Source organism: Durio zibethinus, chromosome 18, assembly GCF_047325235.1.
Source record: "Durio zibethinus cultivar Kanyao isolate XHJ-2024 chromosome 18, ASM4732523v1, whole genome shotgun sequence".
Taxonomy (NCBI): Eukaryota; Viridiplantae; Streptophyta; class Magnoliopsida; order Malvales; family Malvaceae; genus Durio; species Durio zibethinus.
Window position 1 is genome coordinate 16,400,081 of NC_143179.1, and position 23,181 is coordinate 16,423,261.

General features: G+C 28.6%; 1 protein-coding gene and 1 non-coding gene across 2 annotated transcripts; one reads left to right on the forward strand and one right to left on the reverse strand.

The window, feature by feature from the left end:
• Positions 1-6,899: 6,899 nt before the first annotated feature.
• Positions 6,900-11,486, forward strand: LOC111299761 (gamma-secretase subunit). Its single transcript, XM_022895200.2, has 2 exons — positions 6,900-7,331; positions 11,079-11,486. The coding sequence occupies exons 1-2, from the start codon at positions 7,064-7,066 to the stop codon at positions 11,237-11,239; spliced, it is 429 nt and encodes a 142-aa protein (XP_022750935.2). The 5' UTR covers positions 6,900-7,063; the 3' UTR covers positions 11,240-11,486.
• Positions 11,487-12,727: 1,241 nt separating this feature from the next.
• On the reverse strand, positions 12,728-12,929 carry LOC149513767 (small nucleolar RNA U3). Its single transcript, XR_016330165.1, has one exon. It is a non-coding gene; the product is annotated as a small nucleolar RNA U3 (small nucleolar RNA).
• Positions 12,930-23,181: the final 10,252 nt, after the last annotated feature.

Genomic DNA, 23,181 nt, shown 5'->3' on the forward strand with positions numbered 1-23,181 from the left:
GTTTATATCTAATATTTCTTATAATTCATAATTATTCAAATTAGGCAAATCACAAAAATTTATATATGATTAGGCTTCTTCGATCTACAAGCTTTTCATATGCTTTGGAAGATTTTTTTCTTTTATTTTGTTGCCAAGTTTACCTTAAGTTGAAAAAAAAAAAAAAGCTGAAAATAATGTGAACAATTGACTGCCTTCTCTTAATGAAGCAATGTATAGATGGTGTGACGGCAATGTATAGATGGTGTGACGATCTCCGTCTTTTTTCTCATAAAAACCATACCAGACCTTAGCCCCGCAATATATTTTACCAAAAAAAAACAAAGTTCATTTAATTTAAAGTTTATTATTATTATTTTTTACACTGAATAAGGGATGAAGATAATGGAGTTCAAACTCTCGTATTACATGTTTTTCTAAACCTTTTAATGACTAAACCGAAAAGTTGAAAACTTATTCATATAATAAAAAACATCATCTACCTTTCCCCACCCAACCATTCTATTAATATTTGTTACATCATCAAAGCATTAGTTAGAGTTTAGAAAAATAGATTATGAACCCTTTGAACTAGCACATCCAAACCCATCAGCCCTTCAAAGAAGCCCTATTTATGCATGTGGAGTATTTGTCTTATCGAACAGCTTACCCAAAATTCGGCTATCAAACTTTAAGGAAATCAACAAAATCTTCAGTAGAATTTGTTGCTGTCGTTTTGAGAAAATTGAAATTTCTTGCTGCTTAATTGGCTTTATTTCTATGCTAAACCCAAACCCAGTTGAATAATAGCTGTTGGGTCTGTTTTATTGTTGTTTTTATCACATTTGGTAGCAAACATACTTTTCGTTCATTGTACCGTAAAGATATTAAGATCATACTATATTCATTAATTAATTAATGCCTCTACCTAGAAAATGACACTTAAGCTACCATTATCATTTAAAAAAGTGTCACTGTCTAATATTAATCATTTACAATTAATTTATTTATTCTTAGTATGAAACTATGGTACGGATACCAATTTTTTTAGCTTTCAAAACCGCAGCTTTGGTGCTTCTGTATCATTTGGCTAGAATGTAAGAAAATATCGAAGAAAGACAGTTGAATTATTTTTTATTTCTTTGATTTATGTGCCTTTAATGAGTGTGACGATGTTTTGCTCAAGGATTGAGTTAAATGATAGTTTCATGTTGCTGATCAAGAAATTAGAAATTTCATAAAGATCACTTTCTTTGAGCATTGCCTTACACTTTTCAGCTTTAAAATTTCTAATCATAACATGCATAGTATTGCTCTACAAATATATATATATATATATGATGGTAATCATGTTACTTACAACTACATGGCGAATGATTTGAATAAACTAATTTGGTTATTTTAGTTTTGATTGCTCTTTGGTATCAATTGTAACAAAGTCTGAACTCATGAATTGATTTATTTTAGGATTTATTGAATCTTAAATTGTTGCTACTCTAACTTTTATGATTGGGTTATGTCCAATCCATGACAACTCTAATAAAAAGCAATGACTCATGATCGGTCAATTATATCATAAAAAAAAATGTTAAAATGTTGAATTGGTGAATATGTGTTGAAAAGGATAAGACAAAAGAAAAAAAAGGCAACATCTTTGTCAAATATGGAAAGTTGAATATAGATAATAGGCTACCAAATTAAATGAGATCGTATGAAAGAAGGTACTTTAGTGCAAGCATAGTAAAAGCAATGTATTCAGAAGGACATTGTATTTGAACATGCATGCAATCATTTGTAGGAGTCAGTCATTAATTGGAAACAGTAATTAATATATATATATATATATATCATTAACATAAAGTCCACGGGCACACAAAACATTTTCAATCATAGAATAGTAAATTTAAAAGATTAAGCAATAAAATGAGTAAAATTGTTAGCCTCTATGTAATAAGAGAAAACCATTAGCAAAACATATAATAGCAATAGAAATCAAAATGTAACAACATGGATCTAAGTTGTCAAATATTTCTCTATATGTTATGGTTTTTGTTTTATAATTGTTTATGTCATATTTATTCTCAATCAAAATTTTTAAATCATGACGAGATGTTACTCTCGAGAGAGCAACATATAATTAGCCATGTGTGAAAATAAGTTTGGGTAAGTATAAACCAATAAATGTTTGACCGTGACTTTTATTTATTGTCATAGCATAACATAATCTAATAAGAAACTATTTTCTATTAAAAACAAAAGACAATTTTTGATCCTTAACTATTATAACAATTCTAGGTATAAAAAACTTTTACTAGCATGAGCACTTATTATAATTTTAGTTTTTATGACATTGCAAGCTAAATGTGTAACCAAGAGCCTTGTAGCATTACATAATCTAGAAGTCTGGTTCAAGTTTTCAAAAAGTATAATAACACAACCTATTTTCAAGTTAAGTTCATGGTTTTGGATGCCTGGAAATGCAAGTGAATTAAGGAATTCAATAGGATAAAGCAAATAAACATTTGACACAAAATTTGAAGCTTTTTAAAATGGTATAAAAACTATAATAGGACCTATTAAGACATAAAATAGTTGTCCACCGAATTAAAGTACAAAAAAGCATAGGTTAAATTTAATTGTTTCTTATAGATGAAAATACTGGTTAAATTAATTCAACATGGTAGTGTATTTAGTTTTCCCAAAACGACGCTGTTTGATTTTTGGTTTTAGTTTTTCAGCCTTATTCTGGAACTAAGGTAAGCATGTGTGCATTGATCAAATCAATTGTTTTATTGTATGGAGTGACAACAGCTTTTTGATTTAAGTAAGAAGGATCACCAAAATTAATCTGAAAGTCAGTATAAATAGCTATAGAAATAGCATTTATATGATTGCTAATTACAGGCACTAATAAGTCATTTGGTATTGTAATTCAAAATGGTTCCTCTTCATCTCTATATGAAACTGTGTCATGATTTTTTTAAACTTTTGACTCTGTCTAAGTTATTTTATTTTGAACTTCAATTAAGTCCAAATAATTTCATTTTCATGCTCGGACATAATGGAGTCTATATCTTTACACAATTCTTATTTCATAGAAACTGTGCAAAAATGGGTAACCGTAGACACCCTATTTAGTTCGAGGCTCAAATCAATTAAGCTAAAACCTAATTCAAGCCTAATTGTTGAATTTTATTTTTTATATTTTATCATTAATCTTTATCCTTTTATTTTTTTATTTTTATTGTATTTATCTATGTGTATATATATAATTCTTTTAAATTTTATTTATCATTTTTTTCTTTTAGTTTTATTTTTATTTTACTTTTTATTGTTATTAATTTTTTTATTTGTTATCCATTCTGCTTATCTCATTTTTTTCAAACATTTTATTTAAATATTTCAAAAAAAAGGGGGGGATAAGTGGTCGGTGATGAGATTGGTTTTATCAAAATTGGTTTAGGTTTAATTTCACAAAAATAAAGGTTGATTTTCTATCCATGATAATGCAAAATTTTGGAAATTAAATATTAAGTGATTAGGGATTCTGCCAGTCTTCACCTATAAATAAACCTACAATTCACAGCAGAGAACACAAAAAAATTAATAGAAAACACAGAGAGAAGGCAACCATTAGCACCTAAAAATAGAGCAAGTCTCAACAAGCAATAATATTGCTAAACTTTCCCACCTATATAAATCTAAGCCACCTATACAACCCAATCTAACCACCACTTGAGACACCGTGACCATTAGTTAAGCTCTTTCTGCATTCAATTTTTCAACCCCACTTCTCCATAGCTCGACCATACTCAGCCAACAAGAGCAACATTTCACCACCATTGCACGACACCACCAATCCAGTACTACCATTACCTCTAGCTCCCACATCAACACCAATCCATCTTTATGACACAATTCACCATTTGCTATCCCCCTACCATCTATCTCTAATTGTCCTATCTCCACCATTTTGCTTGAACTTCATAGCACCTACTGTTAGCAGAAATGCTTAAAGGTCTTTTTCATAGATTGTAACTGATGTTTCAAGCCTCAAAAATGAAAAATCTCAACCCTCAAATCTTCTCCATTACCAACTAAACAACAACACATGATTTTCAACCATCAACAGACCTAACCCACTAAACCCAAATATACCTATAAAAGCCACATTTAAAATAATCAACAACACAAAAATCTCATCCATAAAAATCCCAAATTTCAAAAACAATTACCTCTGAAAAGGTCATCTCATCAACATAGACCATCAATTTGAAAAGAAAAAAAAACCCATTTCAGCAACAATAAATTTGAGTTTTTTTTTTTTTTTTGGGTTGTACCAAATAAAAGTGTAATCGATCGAGTTAGAGCTGATACAATATTAAGCTCGAGCTCAACCCTAAATTTGTGGCTTGAAACTCAGCTCCAGCTTGATCAAGTTTTATTTTTTTAGCTCGAGCTTAACTTGACATAGAAATTGAACTACTCGAGCTCTCTCGATTAGGTTAAATTAACATGTAAAAATAAGCTCGATTCTTATATTCAACAAAAATTCGATTATTTATGCTCGAGCTCTAACTCGAATTCGAGATATTTTATCAATTAAAATAATTAAAATTTATTAAAATATAAAAACTTAATTAGGCTCGCGAGTAACTCAAGCCAGGTATAAAATGCTCGAACTCCACTCGATCAAAAAGTCAAGCTACTTGAGCTCAAGCTAGACTCGATAATAATCAAACTAAATTCGATTTTTATTTGAATCAAACCCGAGCAACTTACGAGCACTAATGTATCATTTACATCTCTAGTATCAAATAAAAAAGAACCAGCGATAACTATCAGGGAAGCTCGATGGTGATTCATAATGGCGACAATTATGGTGGTTGACGGTAGCCAATATGACTTAAGAGATTGGGACCCACAAGGAGAAAGAGCATAGGGAGGTCATTGACATACTGAAAACTTGAAAATATCAGATAACGAGAAGATGACTTTTTTGAAGTTAGAAACTATAGACTAAACTTGCAAATCTAGATCATTTTAGGCGGTTTCAAAGAAAATGAACATGAAAAAGTGAAAGGGGAGGTTAAAGCGAGCTTGTGAAGGTTTTTTGGAACAATTTCGATAACAATGATTGGTGACATACAACGATAGTAGCGACAGTGTGAGCACCTGTTTTTGGGTCACTTGAAATTGGCGGTGGCTAAAGAGAGGTTAGAGAAACAGAAACTTAGAGAGAGAGGCTAATGTGTAAAATGGAAATAAAAGCATAATGGGAAGGTTTGCTTTTTTTTTTTTTTTTTTAAAGAAGCAAAAATGCACCTTTTTGAAAAGAAAAGAAATTAAAGAAAGTGATCCAACCCATTACCTGATCCAGAAGAAAGACCCAATTTACAAGCAAACTTGGCCTGTGTTGAATCAACCTTGGACTATTGGTTAAGGTTGAAATCAAGCTCATTTGTTAAGACCCACACAACTTTGGACTTCTTTTGGTTTTAACCTAAAGTTTTGTAAACTTTTTAGTTTTTTTGTGCGATTATTCACATTGATTATTGTTTTAAAATTTAATTTTTGAAAATCACTTTTGAAAAAAAAAAATTCTATCAACATATTTGAGAATTTCATAAGAGAATTTAGTGAAAATATTTTAAATCAATTATATCAAATTATTGGAGTATTTAAATCTCTAAATTAAATTTTATTAAACTATTAGAAAACTTAATGTGTTTTTATGAAAAAATAAAAATTTTAAATCTTACCAAATTATTAGAAGATTTAAATCTCAAGTTAAATATTGTCAAACTATTAGAATATTTAATGACTCTTTTTAAATTTCATGGATAAATTTTTTGAATAAAAAAATTTCACCAAACTATTGAGGGACGTGTATCAAAATAAAATACTATCAAATTATTAAAAGATTTTATTGATTGTTTTCAAAAATAATTAACTCATAAAAAATACATTAATAAATCCCATGATGAAGTCTTTTCAAAGTGAGACACTAATCTCCATAAATATTTTTGAAGTAAGAAGATTATATTAAATTGTTACCAAACTATTGAAGTAATTTTAAGATCAATTTTTAATAATTAAATTATTTGATAAATTATGAAGATATTTTAAGACTTGGATAATACGAAATTAAATTTGTGCCATCTTTTTTGTGAATACTATAAGGATGCTATAACATTTTTTATACATAACTGTACTTTCGAACTTAAATTTGATTTCACTTATTGGAATCTATATTTTAAAAATACTCAAATTAACTTTAAGATTTTTCTTTAAAATAAAACAAATTCAATTAGGTGACTAATTATATCTAAAAATAAAAAATTGATAATGATTCCTCTTATTGTATCTAATGATAAGTTCGTATATCTATATATTATGATAATAACAAAAACCAAGCCTTACCACAAGAACTAAATAGCCCAAAATTTCCCTTTTAAAAAAACAAATAAAAACTCATCTAAAAAAGCAAGAAGAAAAACAAACACTCATCCGATGAAAAAATGAAAAAAATGCAGCCTTGATTCAAGAAAAAACAACAAACAACAAATCTGATGAAAAAAATGACGCAAGCACAAAAAAATAGCAAAGTGTTTAAGAACAGAAATGGGAGTGTAAAGCCACAAAATTGCTTCATGCATAAAACTTTGTTTTTCCCATTCACTCCTTCAATAATTTTTTTTTATGACATAAATAAATTGTCATGGCATCAATGAATAGCTTACAGCAATCACCCACAAAGCAATCTTTTTATTTCCAAATATATACTTCAATTTTTTTTAAGACATAAAATAGTTGTCCACCGAACTAGAGTACGAAAGAGCGTAGGTCAAATTTAATTGTTTCTTATAGATGAGAAAAAAAAAATACTGGTTAAATTAATTCAACACGGTAGTGTATTTAGTTTTCCCAAAACGACGCCGTTTGATTTTTGGTTTTACTTTTTCAGCCTTATTCTGTTCAACTCCGCAAAGAAAGGGGAAAGCGAAAGCGTCGTCCCCGGAGGCAAATCTCGTCACTTTGGCTCCAAAAATAAACCACATCGTTAAGGAGTAGTAGATTGGAAATGGAAGCCTCACAGGCATTGACGAACCCAACCCCAAACCCTAACCCTAACAACAATTACGCAAGCAATAGAAATTCGATACTGTCATCGACGCCAGTGTGGCCCACAATCGACGGTCCGTTGGGCCTGTCGGAGGATGAATCGTTGTCCTACGCGCGGAGGTTTTACAAGTTCGGCTACGCGCTTCTGCCTTGGCTTTGGGCTGTCAATTGCTTCTACTTCTGGCCAGTTCTCCGTCACTCTCGCTCCTTCCCTAGCCTTCGCCCTTGTAATTATTCTTTCTTCTCATACTTTTTTAATTTCCTTCATTGATTTATCTACGCCTATAATCTAATTTATTAATTTTCGAACTGATTTCCAAATTCTTGTTGATGTTCTGGTGTTTTTGCATTTAGCGAATTGATCTAGATTCAAGATTAAGGTTTTTTTTTTAATTGTAAAATTTTATTTTATTTTTTTCTTTCATTGATGCCTGACTTGCATATTGGTTTAAGGTGCTAAATATTATATCAATCTATGGAAATCATTAGCTATTGTTGTTGTTTTACCTTTTTTTTTTTTTTTTGGCTTTAGGAAGCAAAGTATAAAAGTTCATTTGGTTTAAGAAAAAAGTAGACTTAATTTTGAATAATTAAAATTAAAAAATTAAATATTTTTTATTAACAGAAATACATGAGTTTACTTTTATATTGAACAATCATGGTTGGATGTATATGTTATGTTCTAGCTATTTGCTAATCACTATTTTGCCATAAATATTTTCTTTAGACTTTATTTTTTGGCCGTATTTTTCTTTAGACTTGAATGTGAAGATGTTGCAATAATCAAATGCATTTTTATTTTAAGTTGTTGTGGCCTACTTAATTGCAAGTCTGCAGCTGTCATTGCATTATGTTTTGTATATTGGAAGCTAGTAAACCGGAGCTTCTGTACAGTTTCATATGAAATCAGTAGTCTTCATTTGAGGTCCAACACCACAATTTGCAATATTGCCGAGAATTTGATTTCACAATGAATATGACTAATTGGCAAAGTTGAAAGTCATACCAATTAACTTATTTTGCTCCATAATTGGCATTACTAAGATGGATAGGTAAATTGTTTGGTATTTCCAAGCAACACTTGTCTCTCTCCTTTCTCTTGATTTGTACATTGTAGAGAAGTGAGGAAGTAGTTCTCTACAATGTTTTCAAGAGTGCAAGGCGCACTTTAGGTGCTAGGGCCCTTATATTGCCCAAGTGCAAGGTGCAAAAAACTGGTTTGAGTGAAGCAATACACATATATATAATTTTGTTAATGAACTTTAATATTTATATAATTATATAAACAAAGAAAGTTGTGGTTCCAATTCGGGTCTTTTTTATTATTACCACTTGTAGCAGTAAAATTACTTGCCATTTGAAACTTGCTACCCTAATTTGAAGAGAAAAAAGCAATTGTTAGTATAAATAACTTAAGCCAGAAAAAGATAACCGAAAGTTTGCTAACTTCTCTTTATGATGAAAAAGGACATTACGTTTTTGCTTTTGGGATAATAAGATAGAAGGTTATGATTCTGATCTGAATGAAGAAACTAGAGCAAGCGGTTCTCCGTGTTGAAAGATAAAACCAGAGCTCTTGCTCAGTTTCTAAAGAGAAAAACCAGAGGTATACCCCCCCTGACCCCTGTTATGAGAGCTAAAAAACAGAGGCAATTTCTGTTCTTTATGAAACCAAAAGATGGAAGAAGGCAAAAAGAAGAAGAAAAAGGGGGTGGGGGGGTAGGTAAAGAGCATAGACAGATGAGAAGAAAATTTTAAGTAATAATAGAAAAAAATAACTTGCCTTTTTCAAATAACCAAATATGCTCTATGATGCTTGATTGACTGTGGGCTTAAGTTTGCTGTTGAGTGTTCAAAGTTGAGCAGCTTTTTTTTAAAGACTCATATTTTATCCTTATAAAAAATTTGGTGGTTCATGGCTCCATCTCCAACTACAAGTTTTGGATAGACTGTATTACACTTTGGTCATGTTTGGTGCATAGGATGATGGATAGGATAGTATGATAATCATTCTATATTTGGTTTGTATCTAATTGAAAGGGATAAGATTATAAGAAGGATTATCATCCTCTTGGTATATGATCATTCAATGCTCCTAAAGTGGGGAGGATTTTTTTTAATCCATAAGATTAAACTTAGATGTCCTATTATACCCTTAAAAATTATATCAATAATTTAAATTATATAAATTTTGAGGAAGGATACTTTTGACCAATAAATATATTATCCTATCTTCATCATTGCACATATCAAACATAAGATAAGATGACATTAGTTAATCTAATCCTATTCATAATATCATTTTATCCTAATCTATCATAATCTTATGTACTAAACATGACCTTTATTTATTCTTCTATAATCTATATATATTAGATATTATCCTTTTTTTAAATATTAAGATAATCACCAATAAAAAAATCAGAGAGACACTTTGGCTGGGTAAGCTTTTCTTCCGCCATTCACCTCAAAAAATGGTGCACCAAAGTGAACAAATTGGTGCACCTGATCAAAGACACCTTGTGCCTTAATGTTGTTTGGATATGCGCCTTAGCTCCTAAGCACACCTTAGCAACACAAGTTCTACAATGAGATGGTAGAGCTGTTATGCCTTTTGCAAACAATCTAGCATTTGGCAAGGTTAGAGGTTCATAGCAAATCTTTTCGATCCTTTTCTATCTAAAATTCTGATGTTTATTCTTAATTTGGGAGTCTCACTTAATCCTCTATTTTGCTTGTAGAAATAAGAAGTCTTTGCTGACTTGGTCACTTTGGTTGGAAAAAAGAAACTGAAAAGGCTACAAAAAAGAAACTGAAAAGACTATCTTTATGATGGATACATTTATAAACAGTGAAGCAGAAATGTTTAGCCGAGAATTATGTGGAATTGCACTAGACTCTCAATGCTGTTGACAACCCTCCTTATTTCATTATTGTTGGCAAACATGCATTGCTTATTCAGAATTATTTTTTCTTTGACCAATACTGAAATAACTAGTTTTTGTGCACATTACTGCTTTCCTTGAATATAAGGAGGGAAATGCTTCAATTGGCCATAGTAGTGTTGTTAAGGTACATGCCTAGGCGCTGATATGCAGTGCCAAACAGCAAAAGCACCATGCACCCATCAAGAAGAGCTGCCTTTGATCAGGTGCATGCCTTGTGCACTTATTGCCAACTAAAGTGCAACTTTGACCTTTTTTTAATTTCCTTTAGTTGTTATTTTAGTAAAAAAAAGAACAATATCTAATATCTATGGAAGAGTCAAATAAAAGAAAATATAGTCTATCCAAGAAGTTTTGTTAGAGATGGAGCCACAATCATCAAACTCTTTTATTAGGGTAAGATAAGAGTCTAAACTTTGAATCCTCAACCAAAGACTTAGGCCTAAGAATATAAATGCGCCCTAACTCACTTAGCGAGTGTTTTGTTTGTGTCTTGCACCTTGGGTGATAAAAGGGTCCTAGTGACTTACGCATGCCTTGTGCTCTTGGCAACATTAGGCCAATACATCTTGTTAAACTTATGCTTGTTTTTTCTTCTTCTTTTGGGTGAAAGTTTAAAGTATAAATGGTAATGCTTAAATTTCAAGGTTTTGCATCTGAATTCAGCTATGAATTTATTATTCTTCATCACAAGTTTGCATGCTTTTTTCTCATGGTGTTTTGATACTGGGAACAAATCATGAATTTTTCTTTTGATTGCAAAAAAACTCATCAACATTACGTTAAGATTTTGATTTTGTATCATCAGTTTACTCTTGTGACATTGTAGAAGTGGTTTTTTTATAAGTTGGCATGATTGTACGTCATCTTATGGGGGTTGGGGGTGGTGTTGAGAAAAATATCAATATTCATAATTGTGTTGCTTGAAGCAAAACAATCCTTTAAATTTCCCATATGTAACCTCTCTTCTTTTCTTGTAAATTTTGGGATTTATTGTTTATTTGTTTTAATAAATATTTCTTTTTGCAGATGTTGTTGGATCAGCAGTAGGGTTCACAGTGTTTTCAGCTATTTTGTGTTCTTGGGCATTGACTTTTGCCATTGGAGGAGAACATCTTTTTGGCTCAATCTGGGATCAACTAGTAATGTATAATGTTGCGGACCGCCTAGGTTTGACAGGTTGGAGCTAGCCATCTGCCTTTTCAAAAGTTTTTGGGTCCTACCATCTGCAGTATCAATTCCTAAGCTAAATGTTGAAAGAAAGAAAGAAGGAAAAAGGTGAGAAAAGAATTGCTATGAGTTTTTGATTTCTTAGTTTGAAATGAACTTGTATATATTGAGATTGCTGAACCAATTATGCTTTTGTAATCAACTGTTGAAAATTGTGTGAACCTTATGAACTTATATGCGAAGGAACGTAGGCAAACATGAAAGCTCTTTCTTGTCTCTTTTTTTTTTTTTGGAGGGGGGGGGGGGGAGGGTGGTGTAATAATATGTACTTTTTGATAGTGTTGACCTGGTTAACTTTGCTATGATTAATATATATTTATATTAATAACAATTATATATTATGGTATTATTATTTTTAATAAATATATTATTATTATTATTATTATTATTATTATTATTATTATTATTATTAGTGGGTTCCCTAAGTTTCGCCAAAGATGTAAATTTTTTAAATTTTTTTATTTATTATTTATCTTTTTTGTGCTAATATGCGATAAGATAAGAAGTTTTAATATTATAATTATTTTTTTTGTTTTTAGATCAAAATAAATTTTTAATTTATTGTCAAATGATAATGCATAAGTTCAATTTTACAACTCATTCATTTAAAATTTTATGCTTCAAGTAAACTTAAATAAAATAAATTTTTAAAAAAATGATCTTAAACATCATTTATGAAATAAAAATGTTTTAATAGGTGAAGCTAAAAAAAAATTTAGAAAATTACAAATTATTAGTTATCGACTTTGAAGTTTTTCATTGATAGCAAAAATGTCATAAATAGTTTTATAAAATCACATTCATATTTCAAATAGGTGATGTATATTTAATTTTAATAAGAGTAAATCAATAAATAGAATAATGCAATAAATAATAAAATCTTACATAAAAACATGAAATATCTAAAAAAAATTTCTAAACAAATGTCTATTTACCGAAGAAGAAACACGACTGATATTTAAATCACTATATAGAAGCTAACTTACACTTAGAGATTAGGCTAGGGAGCATCAATGTAAACTTCCTTCCAAAATATAGTAATGTTTAATAACTAAAGTTTGAATTGCTAACCAATTGGATATAATCTAAAAATAAATAGATTAAACTAAATATATGGTTTAATCTCTTAAAAAGAAGTTTTAAATTCATCTTTCAATGAAACATTAAAATTGGATATTAAATCTCCTAGCATAGCCATCATTTTAAAAATTAAATAAAACACATAAGAGATAAACTTGAAAAAAAAATAGAAGTGGTTCAGTAACATGATCAAATAAGTAAAAAGTTTTTTAACTGTCAATTGAACAATTCTAAAATCAATTCTCCCAAATGCTTCTATCTATAAAACACACCAGTTCGAACTTTTTTTCATCAGTTTGCTTGTGCAGTACCGGCCATATTTGAAAAGTTTTCTACTCAAATCAATTAAATTCAAAAAAGTTGGGAGAGTCTGTCAGACAACCCAGTGACCATCCCAGCTGGTTAAAAACCATGCCGAGAACGATCCTCTAGTTTTCCAGCTGGTCTAACAGGAACCAGGAAGATGTTAATCATGCTCTGATCACAAGTTCATGATTCATCAACCAGATTTGACAACAAATTGAATATTCAATAGTAGTTTTAAGTGCCTCGCGCCATATCCAGAGGCACTACCTTATTTTCTTTGTTTGTTATCACTTATATAGGTTATCCATAAATGCCTCTAATATAAATAACCAAAAAATATAAATCTTAAATACTATTAAAAACAATTTAAAAGTAATCATGTCATTGTCATGACATATCGATCTAAAAATTCAATTATTAGAGAAAAAAATTAAAAATTATGAAAAACACAAAAAATTACCATCAATTATTTTTAATGTTTGATTGATTATCAAAAAATTTTATATTTTAATAAAACAATAAAACATGTTTCAAGCTTTATTAAAAAGATAATTTTAGTCTACGAAAATAGATTGTGTTAAAAAATCAGTTACATATGAAAAAAGATTAGCACATTCACAATACCCACAAAATTGGTGTCAATTAATTATATGTTATTTGTAATTTTGGATAAAAATGGTTTTCTATAATAAATTTAATTATAATTTCTTTTGTTTGTAAGAAATAAAATTAATTAAAAAAAATTTATTTAAGAATATTATGAAAATCTTTAAATTAAAAAAATATTTTCAAAATCTCCGACGTAAAAGTAAAATTCGAAAATAGTCTTTCTATTTAAGATTTATCATAAGATTCATTTTAAAATAATAAAATAACACTCTTTGTAAATGATAATCATTGATAACTTTTCAACATCTAGGTAGAGTACTAATAATTATATTTCACATAATGCTATTTTATTTGTTCAAAACTAAAAAATTTTAAGAAAATTTTTTATGTTAAAAAAATGAAAAATAATATAATTAATATTAAACATTTATAACTAGAGCAAACATATATATATATATATATATGCATTATAAGTGATGATATTAATATAAAAATGAAATATATGCAAATGATGATCAAATACAAATTTAAGAATCAAGTTTTCAAATATAAAGAGATCATATATACTCTCCAACATCTAAGCAGAATTTGAATGCGACATTTTTATATTTAAAATCTCATACTATTATTTTTTTATATTTGTTGTTTTAACAAAACAAATTTATTTTTAGCTACAAAAATGTATGAAAATTCTTAATAAAATAAAATTTCCTAAAAATCCCAACATCTAGATAACATTTGGAAACAAATTACTTCTTAAAAAATTTTTATGCATATCCTTAGAAATTTAAAACGAGTTTGGGGATTTGGGTAGGTTTGGGTTTAAATTTTAAGAACTTACAAATCTCTCTAAAAGTCTCCAACATTTAGATAAACTTTCGAAGCAATTCGTTTTTATAATTCTTTTAAAAAATGAATTTTTATATTCTTACCTATTTTATATATATTTACTTTTTTGCATAAAATTTATTATTGTTATTGCTATTATTATTATTATTATTATTATTATTATGCATAAATTTAAAGTGCATGAAAAATAAAAATAAAATATATCAAATATAAATTTAAGTATGAAAAATTAAATTAAAATGAGCAAAAAAATTCAAATAATAAAAAAATTAACAAGACATAAAATTAAATTTACAATTAAATTTAAATAACATAAAATAAAATATAAATATAATTAAAATTAACACACATAAAAATAAACTTGAGAATAAACTTTGAGTCTTATAAATTTTATAAAATTATATTTATCACAAGATCCTAAGTAAAAAGAATTTCTATATTACTACTCTACTTTTTATTATTATACTTATGTCAGGGCCAAAAGAAATATATAGAATCCAATTATGCTAGAAAACCATGGCCCCATGCATACTTATATGTATTATTTTTTTTAATCAAAAGAAATTTATTCTTTCATTGCCAGCGCACATGAAAGGCAATTGAAATTAATACAAATGCAATAAAGCCCTACGTCATGGCTTTCCATGCATGTTTATTCCTTCTTTTTTTTTTTTTTAATTACCACTTTCCCCACGCCATGGATTTCCTTTTTAAATATTTTCTTCTATTCTTCATTCCTAAAAATTATATAACCGGTGTAGCCCTACAAAGCTTTGTTGTCTTCTTTACATGGCTTTCTTTCTTTTTTTTTTAATATTTTTATGCTATAAGGAGAAAGAAAAAATACATGACCTCGACTAAGATGAAATTTTAAGTTATTGTGAACCATAACCACATCCATGCAGAAATAAACAAACAAGCAAGAGAAAGCAATTTTTGAATCCCTAGGTAATAAGTTCGCATGGCAAGAGGAAAAGAAAAGAAAGCATCGTTTATTAAAAGAATGAGAATTTAAACAAGGATGAAAAGGGAAGCTTTATATTTTTACTTACATATTACACGCCTAAGGAAGTCAACAAACATAAAAGAAAAGGTGAATCTTTATTCATGTCCAAAATTCATGAAAAAAAATAGTTATGAAACTACCTTTCTTTTTCTTTTTTTTTTGGTTTGTGCTAACTGAAGGGCTTCCCTCTCTACTGGGCACAAACAATGACCAAAAAAAAAAAAAAACTTTCATTTATGCTTCTTGTTTTTTTTACTCAAGATCTCCTCCTTCAAAATGGCTTCTTCTCCTTTCTTTTTTTTTTTTCTTTTTTTCAAGAAAACTCCTTTCTTTCTCCTTTTCCCTTTTTTTGTTTTCATTTTTTTCCTCCTTCCCCTATTTTTCTTCAACTCCCTTCCCCCTTTCTTTTAAAGGAGGAAACCACCAAAATATATTTACAAGATTAAATATAAGCTTTTGCATCAAATCTCATCTAAAGAACAAAGTTCCTTCCTCTTTTTATTCAAGGAGCAATCCTTAGCCATTAGATCAAGATTTAATAAGAAATCTAATGGTCTACATTATTCATTGCAAATATTAAATTTTTATAACTCTTAAACCAAATGAAAATATCATTTTACCCTTAATAGGTCGTTTTTTATAATTAGGTTGTTTTCTTATAAATCAATATTTTCATGCTCATTTTTTGGATTTTAAAGCGCCAAAAATATGAAATATTATAAAATTGAAATTTGAAAAGTTTCGTGAAAATCTAAGCTCGAAAATATCAAATTATGAAAATACCCCTAAGAGATATTTAGGCAATTTCATACCTCCCGAGGTATTACTATAATTTTAAATGTATCAAAAATTATAAAATATTATGAAATTAATATCTGAAAAGTTTCATGAAAATACAAACTCGAGAAGGCCAAATTATGAAAATACCCCTGTGATATTTTCATAATTTCACACTTATTGGAGTACTGCTATGATTTTAAATGCATAAAAAATCATGAAATACTATGAATTTAAGATATGAAAAGTTTTATGAAAATTCGAGCTTAAAAAAATTAAATTATGAAAACACATCTAAAGAGCATTTTAGTAATTTTGCACTTCTTCAATTGCAATAAAAATTTTAGTGTTTTAAAAATCACCAATTTTAACTTTTAAACTATATTGATTTTAATTAGGTTATGAATTTTGAGAACTGACCCAGGTTCTATTCATTTTGATCAAGTTTTGCATAATTTTGACTTTATTTGACTAATTTTAACTTTATTGATCAAGTTTAACCAAATTTGACCCAAGTTAACTTTGGGTCTCTAAATGGGTTAATTTGTGGGCTCTTTATGGGTTATAAATGATCTTTTTAAATGATTTATGTAATGGTCCTGTATTAATAAGTCAAGTCTATGTTCGCAAATGAGTCCGGGTCAGTCATGTTAAAAATGTTTCGAACAAAATTCGGTATCTAAAATCATAAAAAATTAGAGATTTACTGGAAAACTCCTGATCTAATATCATCTTTTGGGTTGTTACCACTCATTGACCCATAAGATTTTTGCATCTCTACATTCATCTCATTAAGACCCAATGTAAACTAACCAAAACAATAAAAACTTACATGATTCCATAAGCAACACCATAGAGCAAAAGCTTTTGGGTTAACTTTAAGGCTATACCAAGTGCTTTAACACTTATGACCTATCTACAAAATAACCCAAATGATTTTTGCAATCTAAAATACCTCTCAAGGTTGAGTGTTTGCCTAATGAAGTATAAAGAATTTGATGAATGAACAATAACAATGATTTGCATACAACAAATACAAAAATATAGACTTTAAAGCTTTAAAACTCTTGAGTTTTTGAAAAAATGAATATATGACTTCTTTTATCTTGCTCTCTTGATTCATCAACTTTCTTGGTGTGTTAGAATGCCTAATATATAGAGAAAATTAGGAACTAGCCATTTTTGGATGGTTTAAAGTTGAAAATACCTGTTGAAACTCGAAAAACTAGCTGTTAAAGCTTTTTTGGACATTAAGGATTGATCCCCTCATATATGGGAATCGATGGGGTAGTTAAAATTTGAACAAATTCATGTGTGAAAAGCCACAACCAATCGATCCATACATGCTATCAATTGATCCATTTTTTAGATGATCGATCTCCTAGTTTGGGTAATCAATCCTTTTTCAAAGTATGGAACCAAGTTTTCATTCTATGTAAAAACCCAATTTATCCCTTCATGAAAGGATCGATCTTATCTTCAAAAACCCTTAACCAATCGATCCATACAAGGAGGGGATCGATTGGTTTAGCTAGGAGATCAATCCAGTCAAGCAGGGCAGTTATCTCTTGTTCTGCACTTCACTTACTAATTTGATTATATCTTGAGTTATACAATTCCAAATAAAAAAACCATTTGAAGATTTAGAAACTAAACTTAAAGAGCTTTCATCCATATAAAATTCATTACCTAATTCATTGTGTACGAATTATAGTGAATTTTCAAATCTACCCTATGTGTAGTTTTTAGACAACTGTATAATGTCTAGAAAAATACAAAATCTTTTCTTAGAAAATTTAGATTTTGATTTTGTTTAATCCATTAGAAAGTAGACTCAAAAAGCTTTCCAACCATATAAAATTCAAATATTAAAACTTTGTGAATTAATACAATAAAATAAAAAAAAGTTTAATGTTGAAAAATTTTGTTCTTGTAAAACAATTTTCTAAAATTAATCTATTTCTCAAAACCAATATAATGAAAATTGTATTGAGTCCAAAATGAACAAGTTCACTTTAAAGACAACAATTGAACTTTCATTTAAACTTAAATAAATAATATTTAAAGATACTTTTTATTTGAGAAATATGAAAACATAGCAAAAGGTTTGTTTAAACTTTAACTCATATTATTTATTTAGTATCAAAATAATAAAACTTAAGAACATGTACTAAATAAATCTTTTTTAAAATCTTAATTAAGTTTATTTAGCTTAATATTTTCTTATTTCAAAATGAGAATCAATTTAAGGCTAACATATTGAAGGAATGGCAGAAAACATAATGCACTGCAGAAAAAGAAAAAGCTTGAAAATGCAAAAACCAATTATTGCAAACACATACATGTTGAATTCAAAATTAGATCTTTGTAACTTGCCATCAGATTCTGTTCCAACCTTCTTCACCAATGTCACACTTTGTGGTTCCTATAATAACAGCTATTGTCAATGCCCACATTATAGGAACTACATAAGTATGATAATAAGTTTAAAAATCAAATATGTAATATACATTTGATTTGTTCGCTTTGTTCATATGGTGACCATTTTCCACATTATGCAAATTTACAAAGCAAAAAGATAATGAGAAATATCAACATAATGACAAATGAGGCAAAAAGATTAAAAATGCAACATTACAACCAATTCCTTGATTTTAGAAACTACCTTTTTTCAAGCATATCTCCCTTAAACCTTCATTTTTCGATTTATCACTTGTTTTTAAAGCATATGTTCAATAAAATGAAGTGATTATTAGTAGTATATGTTCAACAGATGAAGCAATTGCTTTGTCTTATCTATTTCTAAACAGACAAAGTTGTCAATAACAATCAATCATTAAACTTAACAATAATACAATTGCAGCAATTAGACATCATTTAATGAAAGATAGAGGAAATTGAAAAGTGAAATAAAGAATATAAAATATACATGTTCCAAAACCAATGTTTACTTTAGCATTTCATCAGAAAGAGGATGCAATCTCCAATCTACATTTTGATATCTGCAATGAGTTGATTAATCAATCTTACAAGAGATAGAACAAATGATGATCAAATAAGAGAGTAGTAGCAAGTATAAATAAGAAGAGGAAGATCAAACGAATTTAAATAATGACCTACTCTTTATTGATAGTAACTCCACAAAAGTGTTGTAGAAGATACTCCAAACTATTTCTTTTCATTTTCAAAACCCTTGAGACCTAAGAACCATGCAAAAGCATAAGTCAACATATTAGTAAGAGTCCAACAAAATTTTAACTACAAATTCAAAAACAATCAATTCATGCATATTCTAATTGCATTCAAAACTAAGCCAAAGCATTTCCATCAAGATAATGGCACTTTTCTACTATAGCATAAAGAAACAGGGTACATAAAAGACCCTAGAAGTAGAAATTAAAAATAGAAGAAAGTGTAATCTTTCAAAACAACTATTTTATAATTATAAAAATAGAGCAACCTAATAAAAGGTAAGAAAATTATGCTAGCAAAAAATCTTCAACAGTCACTTGCTTATCAGAAGTAAGAATAGTAACTTTATAAGGATTGCATTTAGAAAATGAGATTATTATAACAAATTAATGAAAATTAAACAAATCAAAATCAATAGAAAACATTTATTTTCTTGCAATTGTTTCATTATGAGGGATAACTTTTTCTTTTCATTTTCTTAAAAATTATATTATATTCATTTTCAGTACTCGACAAAAATATAACTTCATATCTACCATCCCAGCCCATAATACAGAACTTTAAAATCAGATGGCATTTATGCTAATTCAACAATAATTTTTTTTTTTTTGTATATTATATATGAACAGAAATTAAAGATCCAAATCTTTTTAACCAACCTCAGTTACAGGGAATTCAATGACATGATTAGTTGTTGGCTTGATTATATACTCCATGACAATATTAGCAATAGTAAATTACTAGTCACCTTCTTTACTCAATCTACTATACTGGACTGCTACTTGTTCGAGAGCAATATATCTAATTATTTAAAAAATTATATGAAATACCATATGAAAAATTGTATGAGTCAATTAAAAAATTTATATTAATCAAACAATGCAATAATGTCTAGAGAGAACTATAAGATACCTTTTCATGAGCAAGCAAATTAAAAAGAGAAGAAATTAGTGAAATTGAAAAGAAAAATTGGATAAACTTGTATATACAAACTTATTATTGGTACTTTACGTATTGAAAGGACTAATCATTTTAGTTAAAGCCAAATACCACAATGGAACATTGATAAACACCTTCAAAATCCAAACCCAACATTAAATTATCTTAAATTTTAATAAAAAATTAAAATATTTAACAAACATTAAATTATTTTAAATTTTAACAAAAAATTAAAATATTTAAAAATTGAATATACTTGTTTGATTACAAACTCATGATACATATAATGAAGCAAATTAAGCGCCTACTTAAGCTCATTTTTGCCAAATTCCTCAAAATTCTTCAGATCATGAACTTGAACCATGGTACCCTTGGCACTGAAGTCAAGCTTCTTCATATTTTTTTCAAGAACTAAAACCTCCACCACAACTTGGATAGTCTTTCTTTATCAGAAAAAGTATTTAGATAAAACTTTTTGTTATAAAATTCTCCATAAACATTGTAGCAAATAAGATGGCCTTCCTTATTGAATCCATGCATAAAAATAACCTTTTTCCAATTGGTTCTTAAGCTCTTTATCAAACAAGCCTTCAATTTCAAACTTACTTCGCCAATAAGTAGTGTTATTAGTGTCTTTCAAACCCCAAGCCTTCAGGAATTTTCTATGGTTCGCAAAAAGCAGAATCCTCTCTTTTGATAGAGATGGAAAAGTGAATTTATGCTTGTTAAGAACTTCTTTAATAAATAATTTAAACTTTTCAAGAGCCTTCTTTTGTGGCTTAGCAAATTCATCAACTATATTGGTTTTTTATTTGAAAAAAATCAAAATGAACACATATATCCAAATAAAATTAAAAGGAAAAATTATGAGAAAAAAGTTTAAAAAAATGCAATTGTAAGAAAACTAACCAACATGCAACTATACCAATAGAATAAAAAATAACTTTCCTTACCACTTTTTTCTATTTCTTTTTTCTTTTATTTTTTAGTTGAAACTGGCAACAAAATAGCTTTGGTGAAGTTACGACAACCAACAAAAATCTAAAGAAGAAAAAACTTTAATTGAAAATTTTAAACAAAAAACCCCCCAAAAAATAAGCTTTCTAAGAAATGACAAACCTTTATTCTCTTTTAACTTTTGCACTGGGTTTTATAATCATGCACATAAATAATTAAAACCCAATAATCTTGTGTGCTAGGAGATACATGCAATTGCAAAACACAAAATCAACCTTCAAAAAGGGAAATGATTACTGTGTGATGCTAGGTTGTGTCCCAAATTTGCAATTCATCATCTGAAGAGCTAAAAAATAGAATTAACCCCATTAATTAAATAAATAGATGTGCAAAATTCAACCACTCACCCCCTTCATCAACTAAAAAAATCATTTATGTTTGAATCATGTACCAATGCATATTGTTTTAAGCATGTATGTCCAAAAATACATAACAATTCAAATTTGAAGTCAAATGACTCAATCAACAGGAATTGAAACAACAAAACGATATCAATTCGTTAATTTTCACCTAAAACCCAAAAAGGTAACATAATTAATAGCTTAAATTTCACAACTCCAATAAAAATCCCACAAGAAAACGTCAACAGCATAACAAAGAAAACTAAAAATTTATAAAATTTAAGTGAAAGAAAACAAAAATGAAAAAAAGAACAAAATTTTACCTCAATCCCAATAAGTATCATCAAGCCTGCAAAAAAAATCCCAATATTAAAAAATAACCAAATCAAAAAGAAAAAGAAAAAAAAAATTGAGAAATACCCCAAAATGACAATGTTCTAAAGCATGATATTATTATCTTGAGCAGCTCCACTAATAACAACAAGTGAATCCTATTGTAGCCTCTTAAAATCTTTCATCAGCCTCTTCCTTGCTGGAGAGAAAGGGTAGATATCATTTTGGACCATATAGACAACATTTTTAATAAACCCAAAAAAGAGCCATTAGAATAGGAAGCAATAAAAACAATAAGCTTCATTCTTTTCTTTCCCTTTTTCTTTTTTTCTCTCTTTTAATTTTTTCGGTTATCTCTTAGAGAAAGCTTTTTTTCCCAACCTAGATAAGCTTTTTGCTTGAAGCTTAGCAGAAGAAGCTTCTAGAAAAAGCCTTTTCTAAAATTACTCCTTAATTTTTTTTATTTACTTTGCTTATCTGTCGCCTCAAATTGAAAAAAGGGATAAGTTTTATTTATACTTATAGAGTTTTTTTTTTATTTACTTTACTTATCTATCCCCTCAAATTGAAAAAAGGGATAGGTTTTTATAAACGTAAACTTATAATAATCAAGAAAAAAAAAACACCAAAATAAAACGCAATGAAAAGCTAAAAAAAATTTCAAAAACTGAAAAAGAAAAAATAAGACCTTTTTAAGATTTGAGCGAGAAAACCAAAAAAAAATGTAAAAGAAAGCTAAAAGTGTTTAGAATCAAAAGAGTTGAAAGAGTCTAATAATGTATATAAACAACTGACCTTTCTTCCAAAACCAAAACCAAAACCTCCCTAACTTCCTTCTTTATCTTAGATTTGAAAAAGAAGGGGATAATTTCTTCTTCTGAATTTTTTTTTTCTTTGTTTTCACGTTGATTGGTTGAATGCTCTTAACTTTTTTTTGTGAGATGCCTTTATTGCTTAAACAATCGTGATCTAATGGTTGACATTTTTGTTAGTACAAACCCAAAGATTAGCTTTACCATCTGAAACCTAATGCCTTTTCTAGGTTAACGTGTATATCACATGATTATAATTTTTATTCATACATAAAATTTTCTCAAAAAAAAATTTAATAATATGTTAATCTTTTTACGATGTTGATTCCTTTCACAACAGAGGCAGCCCACGATGATCTAGAGGCTGCACACCGTGTCTAAGTTAGCTTAACCCAGGAAGGATCACTGTATAAAAGACATTTGGGCGGGTCCAGAGCGCCATCTGCTACTCTAACCTACTGCAACCAGTATTTCATACCGATCGTCCCCCCCCCCCCCCCCCCCCCCCCCGCCCCCAATCCGCCAAAAGAATAGAACAAAAGCAAGTTGCCAATTCCACGGTAAAAAACAAGTGAACTAATGGTATGAATTGTCAAATGGACATTCCACGACTAGTTAATTATAAAGCCGCCCTTCTTATT

What these genes read in the sequence shown, in the direction of transcription:
- LOC111299761 (XM_022895200.2), top strand. Translation starts at nt 7,064, where the DNA reads ATGGAAGCCTCACAGGCATTGACGAACCCAACCCCAAACCCTAACCCT. An exon ending in CTTCCCTAGCCTTCGCCCTT is followed by an intron (nt 7,332 to 11,078) that starts GTAATTATTCTT and finishes TTCTTTTTGCAG; the next exon opens with ATGTTGTTGGATCAGCAGTA.